At 35.3% G+C, this 18,211-nt stretch overlaps 2 protein-coding genes and 1 long non-coding RNA gene across 4 annotated transcripts; 1 reads left to right on the top strand and 2 right to left on the bottom strand.

Moving 5' to 3' along the window:
* Positions 1-643: 643 nt before the first annotated feature.
* On the top strand, positions 644-9,702 carry LOC141814623 (uncharacterized). 2 transcript variants are annotated; one of them, XR_012600500.1, is made up of 3 exons: positions 644-730; positions 3,794-3,989; positions 9,418-9,702. It is a non-coding gene; the product is annotated as an uncharacterized LOC141814623 (long non-coding RNA). The 2 variants fall into 2 exon arrangements; XR_012600501.1 differs by having other exon boundaries at positions 3,794-3,994.
* LOC141814622 (WAT1-related protein At1g21890-like) lies at positions 1,424-4,051 on the bottom strand. The gene is made up of 7 exons (XM_074702563.1): positions 3,810-4,051; positions 2,906-2,968; positions 2,695-2,811; positions 2,383-2,620; positions 2,135-2,293; positions 1,890-2,041; positions 1,424-1,817 (listed from the first exon to the last, which is right to left on the bottom strand). The coding sequence occupies exons 1-7, from the start codon at positions 3,998-4,000 to the stop codon at positions 1,622-1,624; spliced, it is 1,116 nt and encodes a 371-aa protein (XP_074558664.1). The 5' UTR covers positions 4,001-4,051; the 3' UTR covers positions 1,424-1,621.
* Positions 9,703-11,463: 1,761 nt separating the features above from the next.
* On the bottom strand, positions 11,464-17,349 carry LOC141815535 (uncharacterized). The gene is made up of 7 exons (XM_074703484.1): positions 16,822-17,349; positions 13,846-13,989; positions 13,398-13,470; positions 12,504-12,609; positions 12,343-12,439; positions 12,065-12,160; positions 11,464-11,978 (listed from the first exon to the last, which is right to left on the bottom strand). The coding sequence occupies exons 1-7, from the start codon at positions 17,338-17,340 to the stop codon at positions 11,835-11,837; spliced, it is 1,179 nt and encodes a 392-aa protein (XP_074559585.1). The 5' UTR covers positions 17,341-17,349; the 3' UTR covers positions 11,464-11,834.
* Positions 17,350-18,211: the final 862 nt, after the last annotated feature.

The following is an 18,211-nucleotide window of genomic DNA, read 5'->3' as shown; positions in this document are numbered from 1 at the left end:
ATGTACAATAAGCATGCGAAATATAAAATCTGTATGCTTTGGTATGATAAAGGATAAATCAGTATTTTACATATATTTCTATAAAAATTTATTGATATAAGAAAAGAGCGAAAAAATTATGCTCGGTAAGAAAAATTTTAAAAATATAAATTAAATAAGTTATTTGAGAATTAATATTTTAAAACAGGGATAAAATTAGAGCGAATAATATTTAAAGTTGTATTCCCTTTTCTTACATATCAAATTGGATTGTAAGAAAATCTCTCTTTTCATAGGTAAGGAAGATTAAAACTTACCCTTTCCTACCTTTCTCTCCTCTTCCCTCATTTCTTTTCAAACGAGGTTCAAAGTTCTTTTCCCTTTATTTACCTTTCCTTTTCCTTCCCTCACCTCCTCCCAAACAAGGCATTAGATACAAGACTTTGATTATTTGATTGCCTATCTTTGCTACACTAGAAGGGGAATTTTAGGGTGTTTATGTCCCCCAGCTGGGCCTACACAGGCCAACATATGGTGACTTCAACTTAGTGGGCTAAGGCAGCTGGTGCTTGTGTAGCGGATCGAGCCCAACTCGGCCCATTCTGAAGATTTTGAAGGCGGCAGCACAATGAACAACAAACTAAATCAGGTAGCAACCTTCTGCTGCAATTTTCTAGGGTTCTTGGAGGAGAAAAGTCTGGGAAGGAAGAGGAAAGGCTAAGAGTGATGAAGGAGTCTTGCTATCTTGGAGGTAAGGTCTGAGTTGGCTTGAAGTTGGCCTCTTGTTCTCTCGACCATATTTCATGGCATGTATACATTTGCTCTACTTGTGAGTAGATTATGATAAGCATTTTGTATCTTCTCATTCTTGATGATTAGTAAATTTTCTCTTCTCGTGGGTTTTTACCTTGCCTTTTACAAGATATTTTTCTATGTATATACGTGTGTTCTTGGTGTTTGTCATTTTCTTGATTGATGCATTCTTGGTAGTCTATTTTCTTATTATACATATACTATAAAAGAAAGCAGTGATAGCCATTATGGTCACAATCTGAGTGGACCTATTATGATCAAAGTTTTACCTTTCCTGGATAAAAATGTCTCTTTCCTCATCCAAACTTTTTCTAAAAGAAAAAAAATGATAGTATATTCACTGAGGATTCCTTCATATTCACTGTAACTTGGATAGTAATATCAGCTAATTCAGGTTTTCCACAATGAATTGGATTCTAGAGTTGTATCTTCTCAGCTTACGTTCAATTGGCTGAGATTCTGGGCATAGTCATCAAATCAAATTGCCATCATACAAAAGCAAAGATGTTTCAAGATTCTTCAATCATCGGTACGTGCACCATGGAAAACAAAGTTAGATTAAAGCAGTAGGGAATTATTGTGTTGGGTAACCCTTTGACAGCAGAAAAGAAAGTTGAAAAAGGCATGAACAGTCACAACAACGATATGGTATTTGATCATGCACAAAGATTGACCTTAATTATTGGTAGCAACAGCTGGGGACAAGCATCCTCATCCATTGCTATTCTACTAATTTGCTTGGAAGTAAAACATTTCTGCAGTTGTAGTGGATGATGGTTGATACATAATACAAGAGAAAGCTTATGCTAAGGCTAATACAAGTAATTACTCAAGGTTTCTTCCCTGATGAGATGTTTTCGATGGTGACATAATCAATGGAGTTCGATATCATGTCATCATTTATGGTCTTAGGTAGTTCCAGTGCTTGTTTCTCGCCAATTTTAGAGGTTTGATTTGCGTAATCTTTGTACTTTCCCCATATTAAAGAGTAAAGACCAATCACTATAACAATTGCACCGATCAACCTACCAAAACAAAACCAAGTTAGTTCGCATTTACAAACTAGAAGAAACAGGAATGAGCAAAAACTTCCTTACCTTCCTAAAGTTATTTCTTCTGCAAGAATAATGGAGCCCATCACAGTCACTATGATCATACAGAGAGGGTTAAAGGCAGTCACAAAGACAGGCCCTCTCTCCTTCATCACCACTGCTTGCAAATAATATGCTAGTCCTGTGCACATTATACCCTTCGCGAGCAAGTGAATATGCCAATTTAGCATAAGACAATTCATATCAATTTAAACCATTTGGTTGGTAAAATATAATAAGAGGCATCTTACAGAGTAAACGGCTGCAACAAGCCTTGTGTCAAATCCTATTATCCAAGGTTTGACACCAGGATCCAGGATGAGTGCGACTGAACCAGCTAGTAATGTGCCCATAATGGAAATTAAGGTGGTCAGGGAGAGCTCTGCAGGGTAAGATTTCAAGGTGTTTGACTGCAAATAATCATGAATCAGTCATCACAAATGTATTAGGTCTTCAATCTAAAGTGACTACTTTAGCTTTGAGATTTCTAAGCACTTACTTGTAGAATGAAGAATAACGACCAACAGAAGCAGCTGAACAAAAGCATGAATGTGCCAATGAGCCAATGAGTTTCATCCTGACTAGCAGCTTCAGTATGGTGGCTCTGTCCCTTATTCCATATGAACTCAACAATAGGACCTTTGTATAATATCATGACCAGTGCACCAAGGACTGTTACCAGTGTACCAACGATCTTCGCTTGACTCTGTCGCTTCTTGATGTTTATCTTCTCCATTCTAATCATGGAAAAATGAATATTGCATAAGGTGCAGATTGGTAGTGCATCAGATATCACAGTCTGAGTTTTTACCTCAAAATCATGGCATTTATAAATGTGAGGGCTGGCAGTACGTTATAAAGAGCGGAAGAGAAGCTTGCTGATGTGTACTTGGTTCCCAAGTAGTAGAAGTTTTGGTCAAGAACTGGCCTGGATTAAGTTCATCAAAATATTCTCATTGTATAAGAAGGTGGTTTTATAATAATTTTACAAAATTGAATTAGCTTGATTTAAATATCATTACTCAAGTAGTGCAAGAGCCATAATTTTGAGGAATATGCGAACTGTCAACTTGGGCCTGCCTTTCCTGTACCAAAATATGAAATGAACTTTGGTGCTAATAAATAAATGAGAAGAAATTTTGATATTAAGTCATTATCAGAAAAAGGGTGGGAGGAAAAAAAAAAACCCTCTCATGCTTGAGAAAAACTACATATCTTAGATCATGACTAACAGGCTGAACTGAAATTGTCATGTTTACTTTTCCTTATTTTTATTCCTTTCCCATCTCACTCTTTCCCTCCTATCTATCCACCCAAGTACACAGGACCCTAAAGAGTTACTAAATTGTTCCTTGCTCATACAACATATTAAAAAGAAAGGATGATTAGACACACTCAACTAGTATTTGTTGGGCCTACAAGGCTTTTGCCAGTGTTGCTAATCAACGAGAAAAGATGCAGATAAAGCATATTCAAAGTTCCTCATTTTTAATTTTGAGAGGAAGGCTGTGAAAGTTACAGCTATAATTCCTACCACACAAAACAAAGATACAATACTCCAGGGAGCAACAGTAGAAAAAGGAAATGAAAAGCTACTGCCTGCCTTCTATGTGTTGTTAAGCCATACTTTTGTTATATAGACACTATATGATCTGATCATACTAAACCAGACAAAGAATTTCACTTTCATTTACATACCTCATTTTCACTTTTTATTTTGGTGTTTGGGACTTTTACATAAGTGTAAATATATTCATGCAGACAGTTTGGTGCATAATTCGCAAATGATAAAACTAATATTACTGATATGAGAAGCTAATATTACTTCCAGTGCTCACTTTATGATATTTTGTTATATCTTACTGCATTACTTTGAAGTAATTAAGTTCATTGGTGAATGTGTTTATTAGATGGAAAGAGCATGACCTTTCAAACCACAAAGCAAATGGACCAATGACAGCAGCTGCAACAGCATTTCGATAGACGACCAGCACGTAGTGGCTCATTCCACGCTTGAGTGTAGCAACTGAGACTATGAACATGCCAGCATAGCCAAACTGCAAGAAGATCATAGCCATGTATGGCCTTACACTCCTCCAAACTTGAGTAAGGTCCATGATATGTTTTTTTTTTCTATACGATAACTACCTTGAAGTATTCTAGTGGCCCTAAGCTTAGAATGTGTGCAGAGCTCACAAGCTTAATGCAGTCTTATATAGCTAAAAAAGGGCATTACACCATTGGCTATACAACTACAATGATGATCTTATGTGTAATAATTTAAGGTCTTTATTATCATTATGCTCATCCATAAAAAGCATTCCTTTAAAGTTTCCATTCAAAGACAAACAGTTCCGTCTCCGTATGTATGATAGCCATAGGGACTTTTGAAAGACAGCTACGTAAGAGGGGATTGCCCAAAGAGTGGATACCTTTTCCATTTCTTTTGGTGTTAAAAATTATAGATGTTGCTTGGTGACGACTCAAAGAAACGTTTAGTGGAAGCAAGAGCTAGTGCAATCTGATGAGGTCGTCCAGCATCCTTTATGTGGTGACAAGTAGGCGCTGTTATTGCGCTCATCTAAGGATTGCAAGTTCTGAAGCTTTATCTATGATATGGAGATCTAAGCATTCTTATCTTGGATTGGAGATGGATTTAACATACAAGCATGGATTAAAGTGGTTTTTAATCAAAAGAAATAGATTTATGTTCAATGAAATAAAGTTAGCAACAGATTCTTCATTATTGCAATTACAATAAAGACGTGGTGGTGAAGGCTACCCCTCAATTCTGCAATTCTACTTTCTATGATGTTCGGAAAACAAGTGGAAAACGGAATTGGATGACTAACCAATAATAGAACTTTGGTCCATTTTGCTCTCTTTATCACGAATGGATTAGTGAAGATATGCATTACCAAATGCTTGAAGAAATCATCCTTTCCATGCAAACTGTTTGGGGTACACCAGACTGATATACAGAAGATCTTTGCATATTCTCGTTTGGAGATTGGAGATTTGTAGAGTAAACTGCCTCTAATCTGTGTAATGTTCTGGACATTCTTTGAAGTAAGAATAAGATAGAGATGTTTAGGATCTCCGAAACATGTACACGAGTGACTTTCAGTTGAGAATGAAATATTGGTGGTGGAAATGTTAATGTTTTTTATTACTTACGAAGTGATACAATTATGCTGGCAAATCATGTTCTTTAGAAAAGATCTGATAGGGATTTACTGTGTTTCCTAGGAGTGGTAGAAAGTGGGGAAGAAAGAAACGTCCCCAGAGAAATTAAGTGAGTGGAAAAGAAAGGATAAATTGATTTTCTCGTGTTGTTTCATTGAGGATGTTAAACTTGGAGAAATGAAATATTGTATGTTTGGTTGTAAGATAGTTATTACATGACATCTAAAGATTCAACGGAATACATTTGATTTGGGACTAAAAGTACTACAGATACTTAATGACTAATGCCTACAGTTACCCTCAAGCTGGAGTGGAGATACTATCTACAGCATCTACATCTAGCTTGCTACATAAACCTGTAAAGATGATATGACAATAATGAAACCCAGAATATAATACATGCAAATAGATAACACATTGGAAACGTTGATGGAGCATGGAGGCATCGATCCATGAACTTTGATGAGCACATTAACAAAAGAGAGTTATGAACCAAGAACATAGGAGCAAGTCACTTGAAACATTTTCTCTTTATGAAGATGCAGACAACCACACTTAGTGGATAGAAGATGCGAAGGACAACAGTTGTATACTGCCCTTAGGCAATACAGATGGATGCTAGAAACAAATTTCTCTAGTAAGCTTTTGCTTGTGGTGGAGCATATAGTAGCACTAGGTATATATATATCACAGAAAGAGGATAACAAAACCCCTCAATGAGGGTCATAGAATCAACTCTGGATGACTTTGCATTGAATGAAACAAAATCAACACAAGCAGAAGACAATCAGATTTGGAATGGTTCTAAAGAAGAAATGCTAAGACACTGGATCTGGAATAAAAGGAGGGAGGCCTGGAAGAGGATGATCTAGGAAGGAAACAGAAGAAAATGTTGATATGTGACAATGTCAATGAAGTAGAGCTCTACTAAGAAGAAGAAAGAGAATATGTGCCAGCAGAAGAAACCATATAGGAAGAAGTCAGAGCTGAAGCAAGCTGAAGGAGGGGCAACTTGTAGGGGTGATAGCTACCAACATACAAGATGTCACAGACACAACGAACAAGATTGAGGACAAACAAGAAGCCTCTTACACCTAGACAAGGAAGAAGCATGATGAAGAAAGGCAAGTGAAGACCAGAAAATTGACAGAAGACAGATGAGGGTTCTCATTAAGGACACTGATTGAAAAAAATGCAAATATACTTTTGGTTGTGATTAATGTGAATAGCATATTTGATTGATTGTTGTGTCTATTCCAACTATTTAGAATGGACTAGAGGGATCTTGCCCCTCAAAAACATTGTTAAGACCAAAATGTCAGATGGAAAAAGGGGGGATCTCTCAGTTCCTAGTTCTCATGTAGCTGGATTCCTGTAACCATAAGAATCCTTTATGTAGAGCTCGTAGTTAAACATACTTCAAATAAACTAAACACCTATGAGGAACATTGTATAGGTACCACACTTCTGTTATAGTTATTTATTTACTTCTAAAGATTACTTCCTCAATAAAATGATCAGAAAGGATTCTAATAGACAAATATTTTCTTGATGACTACTTGCATCAAAATGTAGGTTTTCCCCCTTAAGTACTTCACTTTTTGCTACAATGCATTCTCCTGGAACATATTGTGTTACAAGCTCTCAATCATCAGCATAAACACCATAAGAGAATCAATCAAATCAAATGCTGAAGTATAAAACCCTCCCAAATCAAGTAGATGAAGAAAAGACTTAAACCCTCATGTGGAAGATCACCTAGCATGCCTTCATTGTTCAACATTCACTTCTGTCAATCATTGAAAGCTATCGCCTTTGAGTGATTCAACAAGTTCAAAGTGGCCTCAATGTTTTTTACAGTGAGTCAGTCTTCCTCACATGGGCATTGATGAAATTTGGTTGCACATCTATGTCCTTCGCTAGTTCTCCTTCCTCATATTATCCTCTTTCACCATCATTATCACCTTTCTGTCATCCGCTTGGCCAAAGGTTGCATCTTTGAGATGATCTATTTGATGTGGACGTTAACACAATTTTTTGAGTTTGCTATGTTAACAAGTAGTGCAAGTAGTGGTTAGAATGAGCTCAACTAAGTAGCTCGATTTAATAATGGAGCCAACTAACAGCCTTATTGAGTCAAAGACACCCCAAGTTGTAAACCACCCAATCACTTTAAAATACTCTCTTCACCTTGGAGCCCTAAATCTAAAACTTCCACCAGCCTTCAATTTCTCAGTGTTGCTCTTCCTTCTTCGATCAGTCATTCTCTTCCTATTTAGTGTCTTCCAACAGCAATCTGAAACTTATTCTTGGAATGCACATTAGTTATTATTGTTTGTATTTTCAATCCAAAGGGCTTGCTCAAGAACAAGACTTCATATGTATGAAGAGGGGCTTCACAAAGATTTCTAATCACGTAGTCTTAGCTACTGCCCTTATTGCTTCTAGAGGCACTTCCTAACATACATATCTGAGAAAGAACATTATGAAGGTTTTCTCCGTATTTCTTTCTTTCAAATGCATTAGATAGTCCTCCATAGAGTTGTTGCTTTGTTCAATACCTGGTTGGCAGTAGGAAGATATATAGGAAAAATGCAAGAAAGCAGTTAAAAGATCATTAATAAATCAGTGCTGGGTGTTTTTTCCTAGCAAAATTTATATATTTATTATCTCCTTTTAACTACTACATCATTTATCAAGATAACGGTGGAAAAGTTGAAGAATTCAAGTCATTGAATAGCTTTTGCCATTATAAGCACGTTTAAGGCATTACAAGGGGCTTACTTTTGACTATTTATGAAGTTACAGTTTTGAGAATGCTTCTTTGTACAATTAAAGTATTTATTATTTACGATATATAAATACAAGATGGATATTGATGGGAACACTATATTACTCATAAATACTCAGATAATTAAAACTCTGTTATTTGCATCCTCAGCACACTTTTGCAATGGTTTAAACAAACAATTCAACTACAGAAACCAATTTTCTACTAAAGTTTGTCAAAATCGTTAGTAGCGTTTTGTAGCTTCCTTGAAAGCTTTCTTTAGTAATTTTCTCAAAATTCCGAAAGTTTTATTAAATAGAATCCTAATCGATTCTTACTTATATGCATTAAAGTCATTCTGAACTTGAAAGACAAGTCACTTTCACTCTCTCGTGTGAAATCCTATACTCATTTGATCGTAACACTCTATTCAAGGTTGCATTACCGTCGAGTGTCAATTGCTTCAGTTGAAACCAAACTTATTGGACCCAGACTTGTAATTGATCTTTCTCAGTTAGAGTAAAATATCCTTTCTAAAAGCAAACCTAACTGAAGAGGATAACAATGATGATGATGAAGATGAGGACAATAATAACGAAGATGATTACAATGATAACAACCACGATGAGGATGACCATGAATCTATGATTAACTAATATTTTCTGGGAAGAAATGGTGTATTAGCGAATTAATGATTGAAATTTGTAAATAATAAACAAATTACAAGATTACTTCTAGTTCAATTTTGTTTAGGAAAAGGAAGTTCAAATTAAATTTGCAAGACGCCATATTATTTGAACAAAAAGGAAGAGCAAAAATGGGCACTCCTTGCCTCACACTCTTACCCATTCATATAGCAATTACACTGCATGATATCCTTCTCTTTTTTGGTATGTGTAACTATGATTAGATAGTTTGGTTAGTATACTTTGTTATGCATATATTGAGCATTTTTCCAGCATAAATATGTTTAGGCAGTTTTATATGGACTATATATGCCCACACAACATACTTGTTTATTGCATATGAGGTACGCAGTGGATCAACGACATACCACCTTCACATGCTTTTGAAAGACTATGAAACAACTAGCAGTCATTTTACTCTTTTATAGATTGTTTTTAGCGTATATAACTTCCACCCTCATTTTCATGCAAGTATAAGTAGATCAAATCCATTAAGTATGTATGGCATATGCTATGTGACATTTATTCAGGCTAGCCTGGATTCAGATTATTGCAGTCCACTTAACACAGGTCATGAGCTACATATATCAATGTGACATGATCATTTGGTGGTGTACCCTAAACGGCTAAACACTATTGCTATCGTTGATGTGTTGATGGTCCGTAGTTATATCCAGGCTTGAACAGACACATAATACCACTCTTGTTGTGTAGTGCAAGTGAGAACCCATTGGTTAGTCACACTTATTTTGGTATGCTTGTTCTTTGTGTTCTATTTGCACTTCTGTGGGTAGTTGATATGCCATCGTTAAGTTGACGTCAATATACTTCTTGATAGTTTGTTTGCTATGTTATTGTGTCTGTTATACATTATTATTTTTTAATAATTCAGGTATCCAGTTCTTCGAACCGATTAATCTTGAAGATGATCAATTTGGTCTCATGAAAAATTTCCACCTACCAATAGAGTAAATCTGAAAAGTGCAAAGTGATCCAACGCTCGCAGTCGGACTTTATGAGAATCAATCATGCTAGACAAATGTTCTTATTGAAAATTGATCTCAAATGCTCCTATTTGTGTTATTCATGTCTTGCCACTTGTGCCCTGTCTCAAGGGAAAATTGTTGGGATTATTGCTCATGTACTTGATTGATAATTAATTATTTTTACACATCAAGCAGTAGCTACTCTATAAAAGTATGTTGATGACTATTATGCAGGCCAAGCCAATATCTATGTCAGTAGATATTTTGTGGAGCATAATGTTCATCTTACCCATTATTACTTTCTCAGTTGTTATGGAATGTTATTATTTTGTTTCATTAGATTAGCATTTAGTCATTTTCTTCTAAGGATAAATTAGCGTGCCTTAAAATCAGAAATGAGCAATCGGTTAATAATTGAATCGACTGAACTGTTTAAATCAAAATTGATTTTTTTTATCTAAATGAACTGATTGTATTTTTGTGCAAAATTCGAATATATCGAACCCATCAAATATCGATTAAATCAATTAAAAATTAAAATAATTAAATTTTTGATTAAATTGGGAGGTGAGGGGAGTTATGAATTATGAAATTAGAGATTTTAAATTTTTAAATTGAGTATAGTCGAATTTAATTTAATTGATTTAATTATTTAAATTTTTAAAATCAAGATAAACTGATTTAATCAAAATGCTTGATATTTTAAAAAATAAATTAAAATTTTAAATTAACCAAATTGAATTTTTAAGTTCATCCATTTAAATCGATTAATTTGATATTTTGCTCACTCCTACCAATTGCGGATTGCAAAGAAAGAAAAGGTAAAGTAGCGTCTAGTTTTGATGGCTTTGATTTTGTGCGCAAGCTAAGAAAGATTTGATCACTCAGCCCTTTAGGTCACGATGCTCTTCATTGTCGTTCATGGCTATGGAAAACTATGAATACGAAAGATCTGCCCTTAGATCTCTCCATGTCACAATGCTCGTTCATTGAACACGTCGGTGCCACCATGAGCATGTCACTCGTGGCACATAGTCGTTCATATTGGAAACTGCAACAAATCTGCTCAAATATTATAGTCAGTTTGTTATCGTAGATCGTGAATGGCATTGGATTAGTCTACAATTGTGTAGCAGAGGAGTATAAATTACTATGCAGTGGAGTGAAATTGTATAGTAGAGGAGTGAAATTGTGTAGAGTAGTGAAATTGCTATGCAGAAGAGTAAAATTGCATAATTCGATATTTTGCTCACTCCTATCCTAAACAGCCAGATCCCCTCTCCTTGTCTTGAAAAATAAAGAAAGTAATTTCCAACGGCTGATGAAAAGATTAATGCAAGCTTATGGAGAATTGATTGTTTATAGTGAAGATATCCCCCCCCCCCCCCCCCCCTTTCAATTTCTTTATAGTTAATATTGTAAACATGGATTTTTTTTTATAGTAGTAAAGAATAGGTATTTTAAAGAGCAAAATAGATGACCATACACGAGTCAAGCTTTCATAATATTCATAATTTTTATTTATTTTATTAAATTTGTTTACTAAAAAGGTTGTTGAGAACGAGCTTAACATGTTCACCACATGGTTTTTTTTATAATTTAAAAGATATGAAGATTAATATGTATAATTATTATTATTATAAACACACATATTATACTATTTAAACATCTAAATTAAAAATAGAAATATCTTAATTTTTTAAACTTATTTTATTTTGTAAATTTTTATCATGCCAAGTATTTTTAGTTATGACTATTATATTCATTTAAGAAACCATTCTAAAAGGATCTCATCTTTATTTCTACAATTCTACGTATAAAAATTTCAGTTATCATCTGAACACCTGCTCGTACGAATAGATATTTTCTTTCAAAAAAAGGAAAAAAAGCCAAAATCATACGGCAGACCATAACACAGTCAAGGACAGATCAAGGGCAGTAAGGTTGCCAATATTTGAATTCGATATGTATCATTTTTGTGCAGGTGATTTACAACCTGAATACTAAATCTACAGCCAGCCATCCAATTCATTTCCAGCATTGTTCTCGTATGTTAGGGATCTTACAAACAATGCCCCACAGCTAGCAGTTGCCTAACTTGAACCTTTAATGTTTCGAAGAGTAATTCAATGGACATCCATGAAGAATAAGTGCTTCAACATTTTGTGGAAGCTAAAGAATGGATCAGAAACTTTTCTGAGGGTGGATATGACGTATGTGAACTGAACCAGTTTAACATATAACAGCTATATACCCTAACATCTTGTGGTTGATTTCCAAATCCTGAACATCAATCGACTAAGCACACTATCGGCCTTTGGAATTATGTACTTCCATTGTGGTTTCTCTGGTCTTCACCTGTACTCAAAGGATTCTGCTCCGCCCACACAGATGCATCTAGATAACCAAGTTCATACAGATTATCCAGAATGGAATCAGCTGCCGGTTCCAGGGCCCAGTTGAAGAGCTGGAATTGGCACAATTCCAACTGATGTTCAGTATAAAACCCAGCAAAATAAATACACATTGTTTAAGTAAATTAAACACAAGAACCTGTCGCGGAGTAGCTCTGTTATCAGGGTTGCAATCTGGGCTAATTCCAATTCCTTCGAGTCCCAGCCGATTGGCAGGGAAAGCGCATACTCGAACCTGCACTTGTTATTATTGCATAAATATACTGAGATGAGCAATGGGAATGAACATGTTCTTCAAGAACTTTCCAGTAAAAATACCAAGCAAAATTTCAGCTTCTTATCCATTTAGCTAAAAGCAACAATATGTTAACTACAACTCATCCATATAGTAGAAAATATAGGCTAGCAATTATATACCGTTTTTGAAGCAGAAGTTGGAGGCATAAATAAGGTCAAGCCTCCGTCAATGCACAATCGGTTACGGAACAGAGTGGCAGGCCTAGGAGCTAGATAGCTGGAGGAAAAAAAGGTCAAATCACTGTAACTTGGAGGTAGAGAAAGATACAAACTCAACATACCCTGGAATAAAGGAAGACGTAAAAACTGCATCGATGAGATCTTCCTTTGAATCAAAATGGTCCACAAGTAAGCCCTTGGGTCTCCACAGTAATTGAGTGATAGCAACTACATTAAAACAAAGTGAACAATCCTAACCAAAAAAATTGAACAATACTCTCATATCACTAAAATGGATAATAGAGATCCTTGTCTCGCATAGTGTCATTGAAGTGACATATAAAGAATATGGGATGATTAGATAGATCGATTATGTTGAAAGTTTCAATTTGATACATAAGTTTTTTTGTTTGTTTGAATGGGGCACACCCACTAGATACGTGTTTCAATCAAATACATCATTACAACAAGCATTATGATGATAATAGAGAGAACACTCAAATATAGGGGAGGAGGCAATCTATGGCAAATTGCTAGTGTCGGTCGGTGGTGGCGCCTTAGGGAGAAAAGATGAAAGCAGACAAGAGGAAAGAGTAGAGAAAGAAATAGCGGAAAAGAAAAAGAAGAAAACAAATTTGTGTGTCAAAAAAAAATGTCAAGTACCTCAAATCAACATTTTGCTTGTTGATGTCTAATAAATTTGATGGATGTACTTAATTGAAACACGTTGGCAGTGTACTTGATTGGAATAGAACTAAAGCTTATGTACAATTTTGGAAATCAACCTCAAGGAATACTTTAATGACAATGTCTTGATAATGGTAGCTATAGTACTTAATGCTACAAATTTGGTTAACTGATGGAAGAGTTGAAAATATTAAATGTTGCCCCTGAGCCATATAATGCTAGAAACTTCATAAATGAGAAACCTAAGTTATATCAATTATATAAATGCCAAAGATGTAATGACCTCTAAATTGAATCAGAACTAGTTTTAGCCACATTAGTAAGTTTACCACGAATTCTTCCATTGGACCTAGTGTGCACATCCTCTGGCAGAAAAGTGTTCAGGACATCCCTCAGTACTGCCTGAACAAGTTGTATTAGAGAAATCAAGTTAATCTATTGTTTTACCTTATAGAAAAATGCACAGAATAAGGTTTAGTAAAGTGTGCTATAATGTAAGAGCAATGAGAAAAAATAGACAACCAATAATTACATGAAGTTCATTTCTCCAAGAAAATAACATCCATAACGCTAATAAAAATCACATTTCTAAAAGTAAATTAAGAGCAATTTGTAGTGAAAGGAGGCCAATATAAAAATATCAATATCTCAGTATTAAGTTTATGCATTTTCAAGCAACAAAAATCAAACATGTTTATGATTCAGTCTGACTGAAGGAATCCAACAAAAACAAATACATGAACAATGATTAAAAGAACCTCATAAAAAGATAATTACCCCAAGCCTAAATACAGTGCCTTTAAGACGACAATCTTCAGCCAGAATCTTGGTTGCTATTAGAGCATCTTGCATGCTTTTACCAGAAGCAATCACTGCACAGACTACAGCACCAGCTGAAGAACCAGCAAGTGGAGTAGTTTCCTGAATAACATGAATATAGTTTAGAGTTGTCATGTGAGCTATGACAGTGATCAGTTAGAATTAAGGATTCAAATCAAAATAAAATCAAGGATCAATACCAGTTTATATAGAATTTTAAGAATTTTGGTTATTCAAACCAGTATGGAATGATAAACAGATGGTGTGGGCGAAACAGTATTAGGACTGTGCTTTAGATGCTTGGTATAGTATGTAGAGAGCTCTAAGTAATTTTAGTATCACTGAAATAGTATCATTAAATATGCTCAACATCTTATGTTGATCAAAGTTTGACACTAGTTGCATAATCTTTAACCTAATATGACCCATGATTTTTATCATTGTCTTCATTATTATTTAAATTAATATTGTTGATATCAATGTTGATTCCTCCACTGCACCATATCCACAAACCCTACCTTCTTTCAAACAAAATGGGCCAGAATTGGGGGCATTCATGTTACGAGAAGTAATAAAGAAAAAATTAGCAAACATCACACAAGCATAGGAAATCAATGAAAAAACATGCTTGCAAAAGATCCAAAGAGAACCAAACACTGATGGATGATAAAATGATAATTTAGGTGAAGCAATAACAGTAGAGTTGATGATTTTATGACCATCACTAACAGAGTAAATTATATTATGAGGCCATCAAGCATACTCGATTAGAGTGTGGTTTTATTGGGTGCAATGAGATGTTAAACAAATACTAAGATTTGCACGTATTTGAGAGAGATTAAGTTATCAATGAATTTGCACCATGTTCCAAGGTGTTGAGTCAGTTTCTGAGCCTAGCATTCGCCAAGAGACTTGGAAAAGTATACAACCACCACAGGAGACCAAATATCACTCTAAAAAAGTGCTTTTATAGTTTTACAATTAATGGCATTTTAACAAAGCTTAAATCACATTTTGAGCATTCTTCATCAATTCTATACAATAACCATGATCTCCACCTCGTATGGATGAAGTTTAATCCCAATACCTAAAGCAATAACAGTTGATGAGTTTAATCCAAACGTATGGTTTTGCTATGTATTTGCAGGTTATGAAATTTGTAGGTTATGAAATCTACACTCATGAAAAGGAGTCGTGGTGTAGCAATAAAGTTGTTGTTGTGTGACCTTGTAGTCACGAGTTCAAATCACGAAACAACCTCTTGCAATACAGAGTAAGACTACGTACAATAAATTCAATGTGGTCTGACCCTTCTCCGAGATCTCGCATTGGCGGGAGCTTTGTGCACCAAGCTGCCCTTTATGAAATCAACATATCAACATTCATCTTCCTTTGTGCATTCTAATGGATGGTCAATGCCCAAATTGATGTATTAACTCATGAAGGAGTATATTAAGATAGGTCTTTCAATACTTAATTACCCGTGTTAGATCATAGAAAATAATCAATAAGTAACAAGGAACAACTATGGTTTTGTTTTTAGATGTACATCGTCTATATAATAAGTTTGCTTTGGTCGATGTTGATAGGCAATCTGACAGGTACGTGACTAGACTGAGAATAAAATTTAAGATCGCACAGTCAATCACTTTGGTCTTTTGATAGAATTCAGTTGTAGAATATTCAATACATTATAATCTTTGTAGGATTAATTAAGAGCATATATGCAACAAATAGGAAAAGGTATGTTGATAATTAAACCTTGTCCTAAACCTTTTTAAGAAAAATGAATCCATTTTACCAAACTATCAATGATCGATGTGGCTTTCCATAAAATTCCTGCACAACATTTACTATACATCAGACCAGGCTCATGAGGTTTGGGCAACACTGAATTTAATGCATCAGTAAAATCAACTTGAAATCAGCATCACTTCATAGGATCAACTCATGGCACAATGATGAGGTAAAACATTATTGGAAAGGCAAGAATCTCCAAGCTTTGCTCCTTTTATAGAAGGCAATTTGCTTGTGAGAAATTAGGCCCTGAAGAACAGACTTAGGATGAACTCTGCTTTAAAGAGGCAATCCAAGGAAGTTAGTTGACTCTTATCCCCTATTCACCAAAGTGAGGAAAATAAGACATGTCATCTCCCTTGTCTGAAGACCCAAGACCATATTTAGAACCTTATGTTGTGTTCTCCTCCAAAATCCGAAGACATGTCAAACAACTGCATATTTACCTTTTTTTAAAAGGAAAAAAGAAAGAAAATAATTTGGTATCTATATAAAGGAAGAATAATAAAATATATAGCTGAACAAGCAGCTTTCTTATCACGCTGAATATTCTGAAGGGAGATAGAATGAGAAATGGCATTAGGATTGTCATCAAAGAGTATGCAAATCCATTGGCCTGAGGAAAAGGATCTATAAATATGACATAACGATTACTTAAATTTATTGTATACAACTAAGCATGAAAATAAAAAAATAATAAAACGATATCAAAAAGTCAAAAACCCGAAGAGGATCAAACTGCAGAAAAAATTAAGTTAGGTTAATCTTTCACTTTTAGAGTTCCATACACAATGAAACAATAAAATTTCAAATGTAAGATTGTCTTCCAGACAAACTGGAAAGTGGCATATAAAGGGTCTTCTGTTCCTAAGAATTCTCAAGATTATGCCAGTGCTGGAGAAGAAGAGACATTGAAAAACAAAAAAGTTCTTCCAAAACATTTACGTATATTCCTTTCTCACATGATCGGCAAAAGGATAAATGCATTGTCAGCGTGTCATAAATTAACTAAAGAATAATCCAAGAAACTTTGATTCCCTAAATGTAGCCTTTTCTTACATACCAAGAAATGCTAAACTCATCTGAGATTATTCGATTAACGAAAAATTCAAAAGTCGTAAAGAGAGACAAAATCACCTTGATGTATCCTTTCTCGAGAAGTAACTGAGCCACTCCGAGATGATAGGGAAATAACAAACCAGCCGCAGAAAAACTAAACCCAGGGCTACTGAATCTCTTCCGCTCCTTCCCGGCCTCCACGTCCTCCGTCCTCTGCTCCCAGATCACGTCGGAATCCTCCATCACGACACCGCTCGACTTCCCTACACGATCGTCAACATAGGTCTCCGTGACGGCGTCGCCGCCCCTGTTCCTGATGAGCAATGAGGCCAGGCCCAAAAAGAGCTCTCCAGTGGCCACGGCGAGAGACTTCCTTTCCGATGGCGGTGGAGACGACGCCTCGGTGCCTCCGCCCGGACCTTGGGTCCGAGAGCGGGCGATGTGGCGGATGGGAGGGAGTCCACGGCGTCGAGGGTTGGGGAGATGAAAAGTGAGGGCGGAGGTAGAGAAATGGGGGTGAGAGGTGCCGTGGAATCTGAGGCGGAGGGAAGAAGATAGAAGTGGACTAGAGAGAGAGGAAGGGAGGAAGGAGAGCATCGCGGTGGGCAGAGGGAGTATGCTTCGCAAGGCATCGATTCATGCCGCCTCTTCCTGAATCCAATTTATAGCAGCAATGAAGACGACAGAGCTGGCAGGAATGGACCGGTGTCAGTGGGCCGGGCCGGGCCGGGCCCAGACACGTTTGCTTCGTGCGGCTGGCTATCAAACTTTATATGGAAGTGATTTTATGACAATCTAAACAATATTAATAATGTGTTTCATGATTTCGAATCAATTATGAGATTTTCAAAATATGTAATGTGATATATAAATTTTTTTTTTTTGAATTTCTAAGTATCCAATGACAACCCGTCGCTGAAATCTCTATGCATCTAACTATTTAAACTTTAAGGTCCTGAAATCAAAATTATAAAATTGATTTATATGAAAAATGTTAATGATGCACAAAATTTGAATTTTTAAAATTAGGTAAAAAGTTGGTTAAAGCGAATTAACCAATCAAACTGATCAAAAATAAAAGTTTACTTTTGATTAATTTGGAAAATCAAATTTTTTTCTTAAAATATTAATTATTTCGATTGAATCGTTCCGTTTCGATTTTAAATCGAATTTGATTGGAACTTGAAGTTTAAAATTCTTAATTTTGTAATTCATGACTCTCCTCCCATTCTAAGTCTCGATTTAACTAAAAATTTGATTATTTTAATTTTTGACTGATTTATCTGTTTTATCAATTTTATTTGTTTGATTTTGATATGAAAGTTTAATTGGTTCAATTCGTTTAGGTCCAAAAAAAATAATTTGTTCGGTTTTTATTTACACTGTATTTGGATTGGGTGATACAAGATTCATTAATAGAAGAGGAAGGAAAGAGAAAGGGAGGAGAAATAAAGTATTTATGTTTGGA

This window comes from Curcuma longa, chromosome 21, assembly GCF_044706935.1.
Source record: "Curcuma longa cultivar G26 ecotype Majalengka, Jawa Barat chromosome 21, ITB_CL_G26_1.1, whole genome shotgun sequence".
Classification (NCBI taxonomy): Eukaryota; Viridiplantae; Streptophyta; class Magnoliopsida; order Zingiberales; family Zingiberaceae; genus Curcuma; species Curcuma longa.
This window is presented reverse-complemented; position numbering and strand designations above follow the sequence as displayed.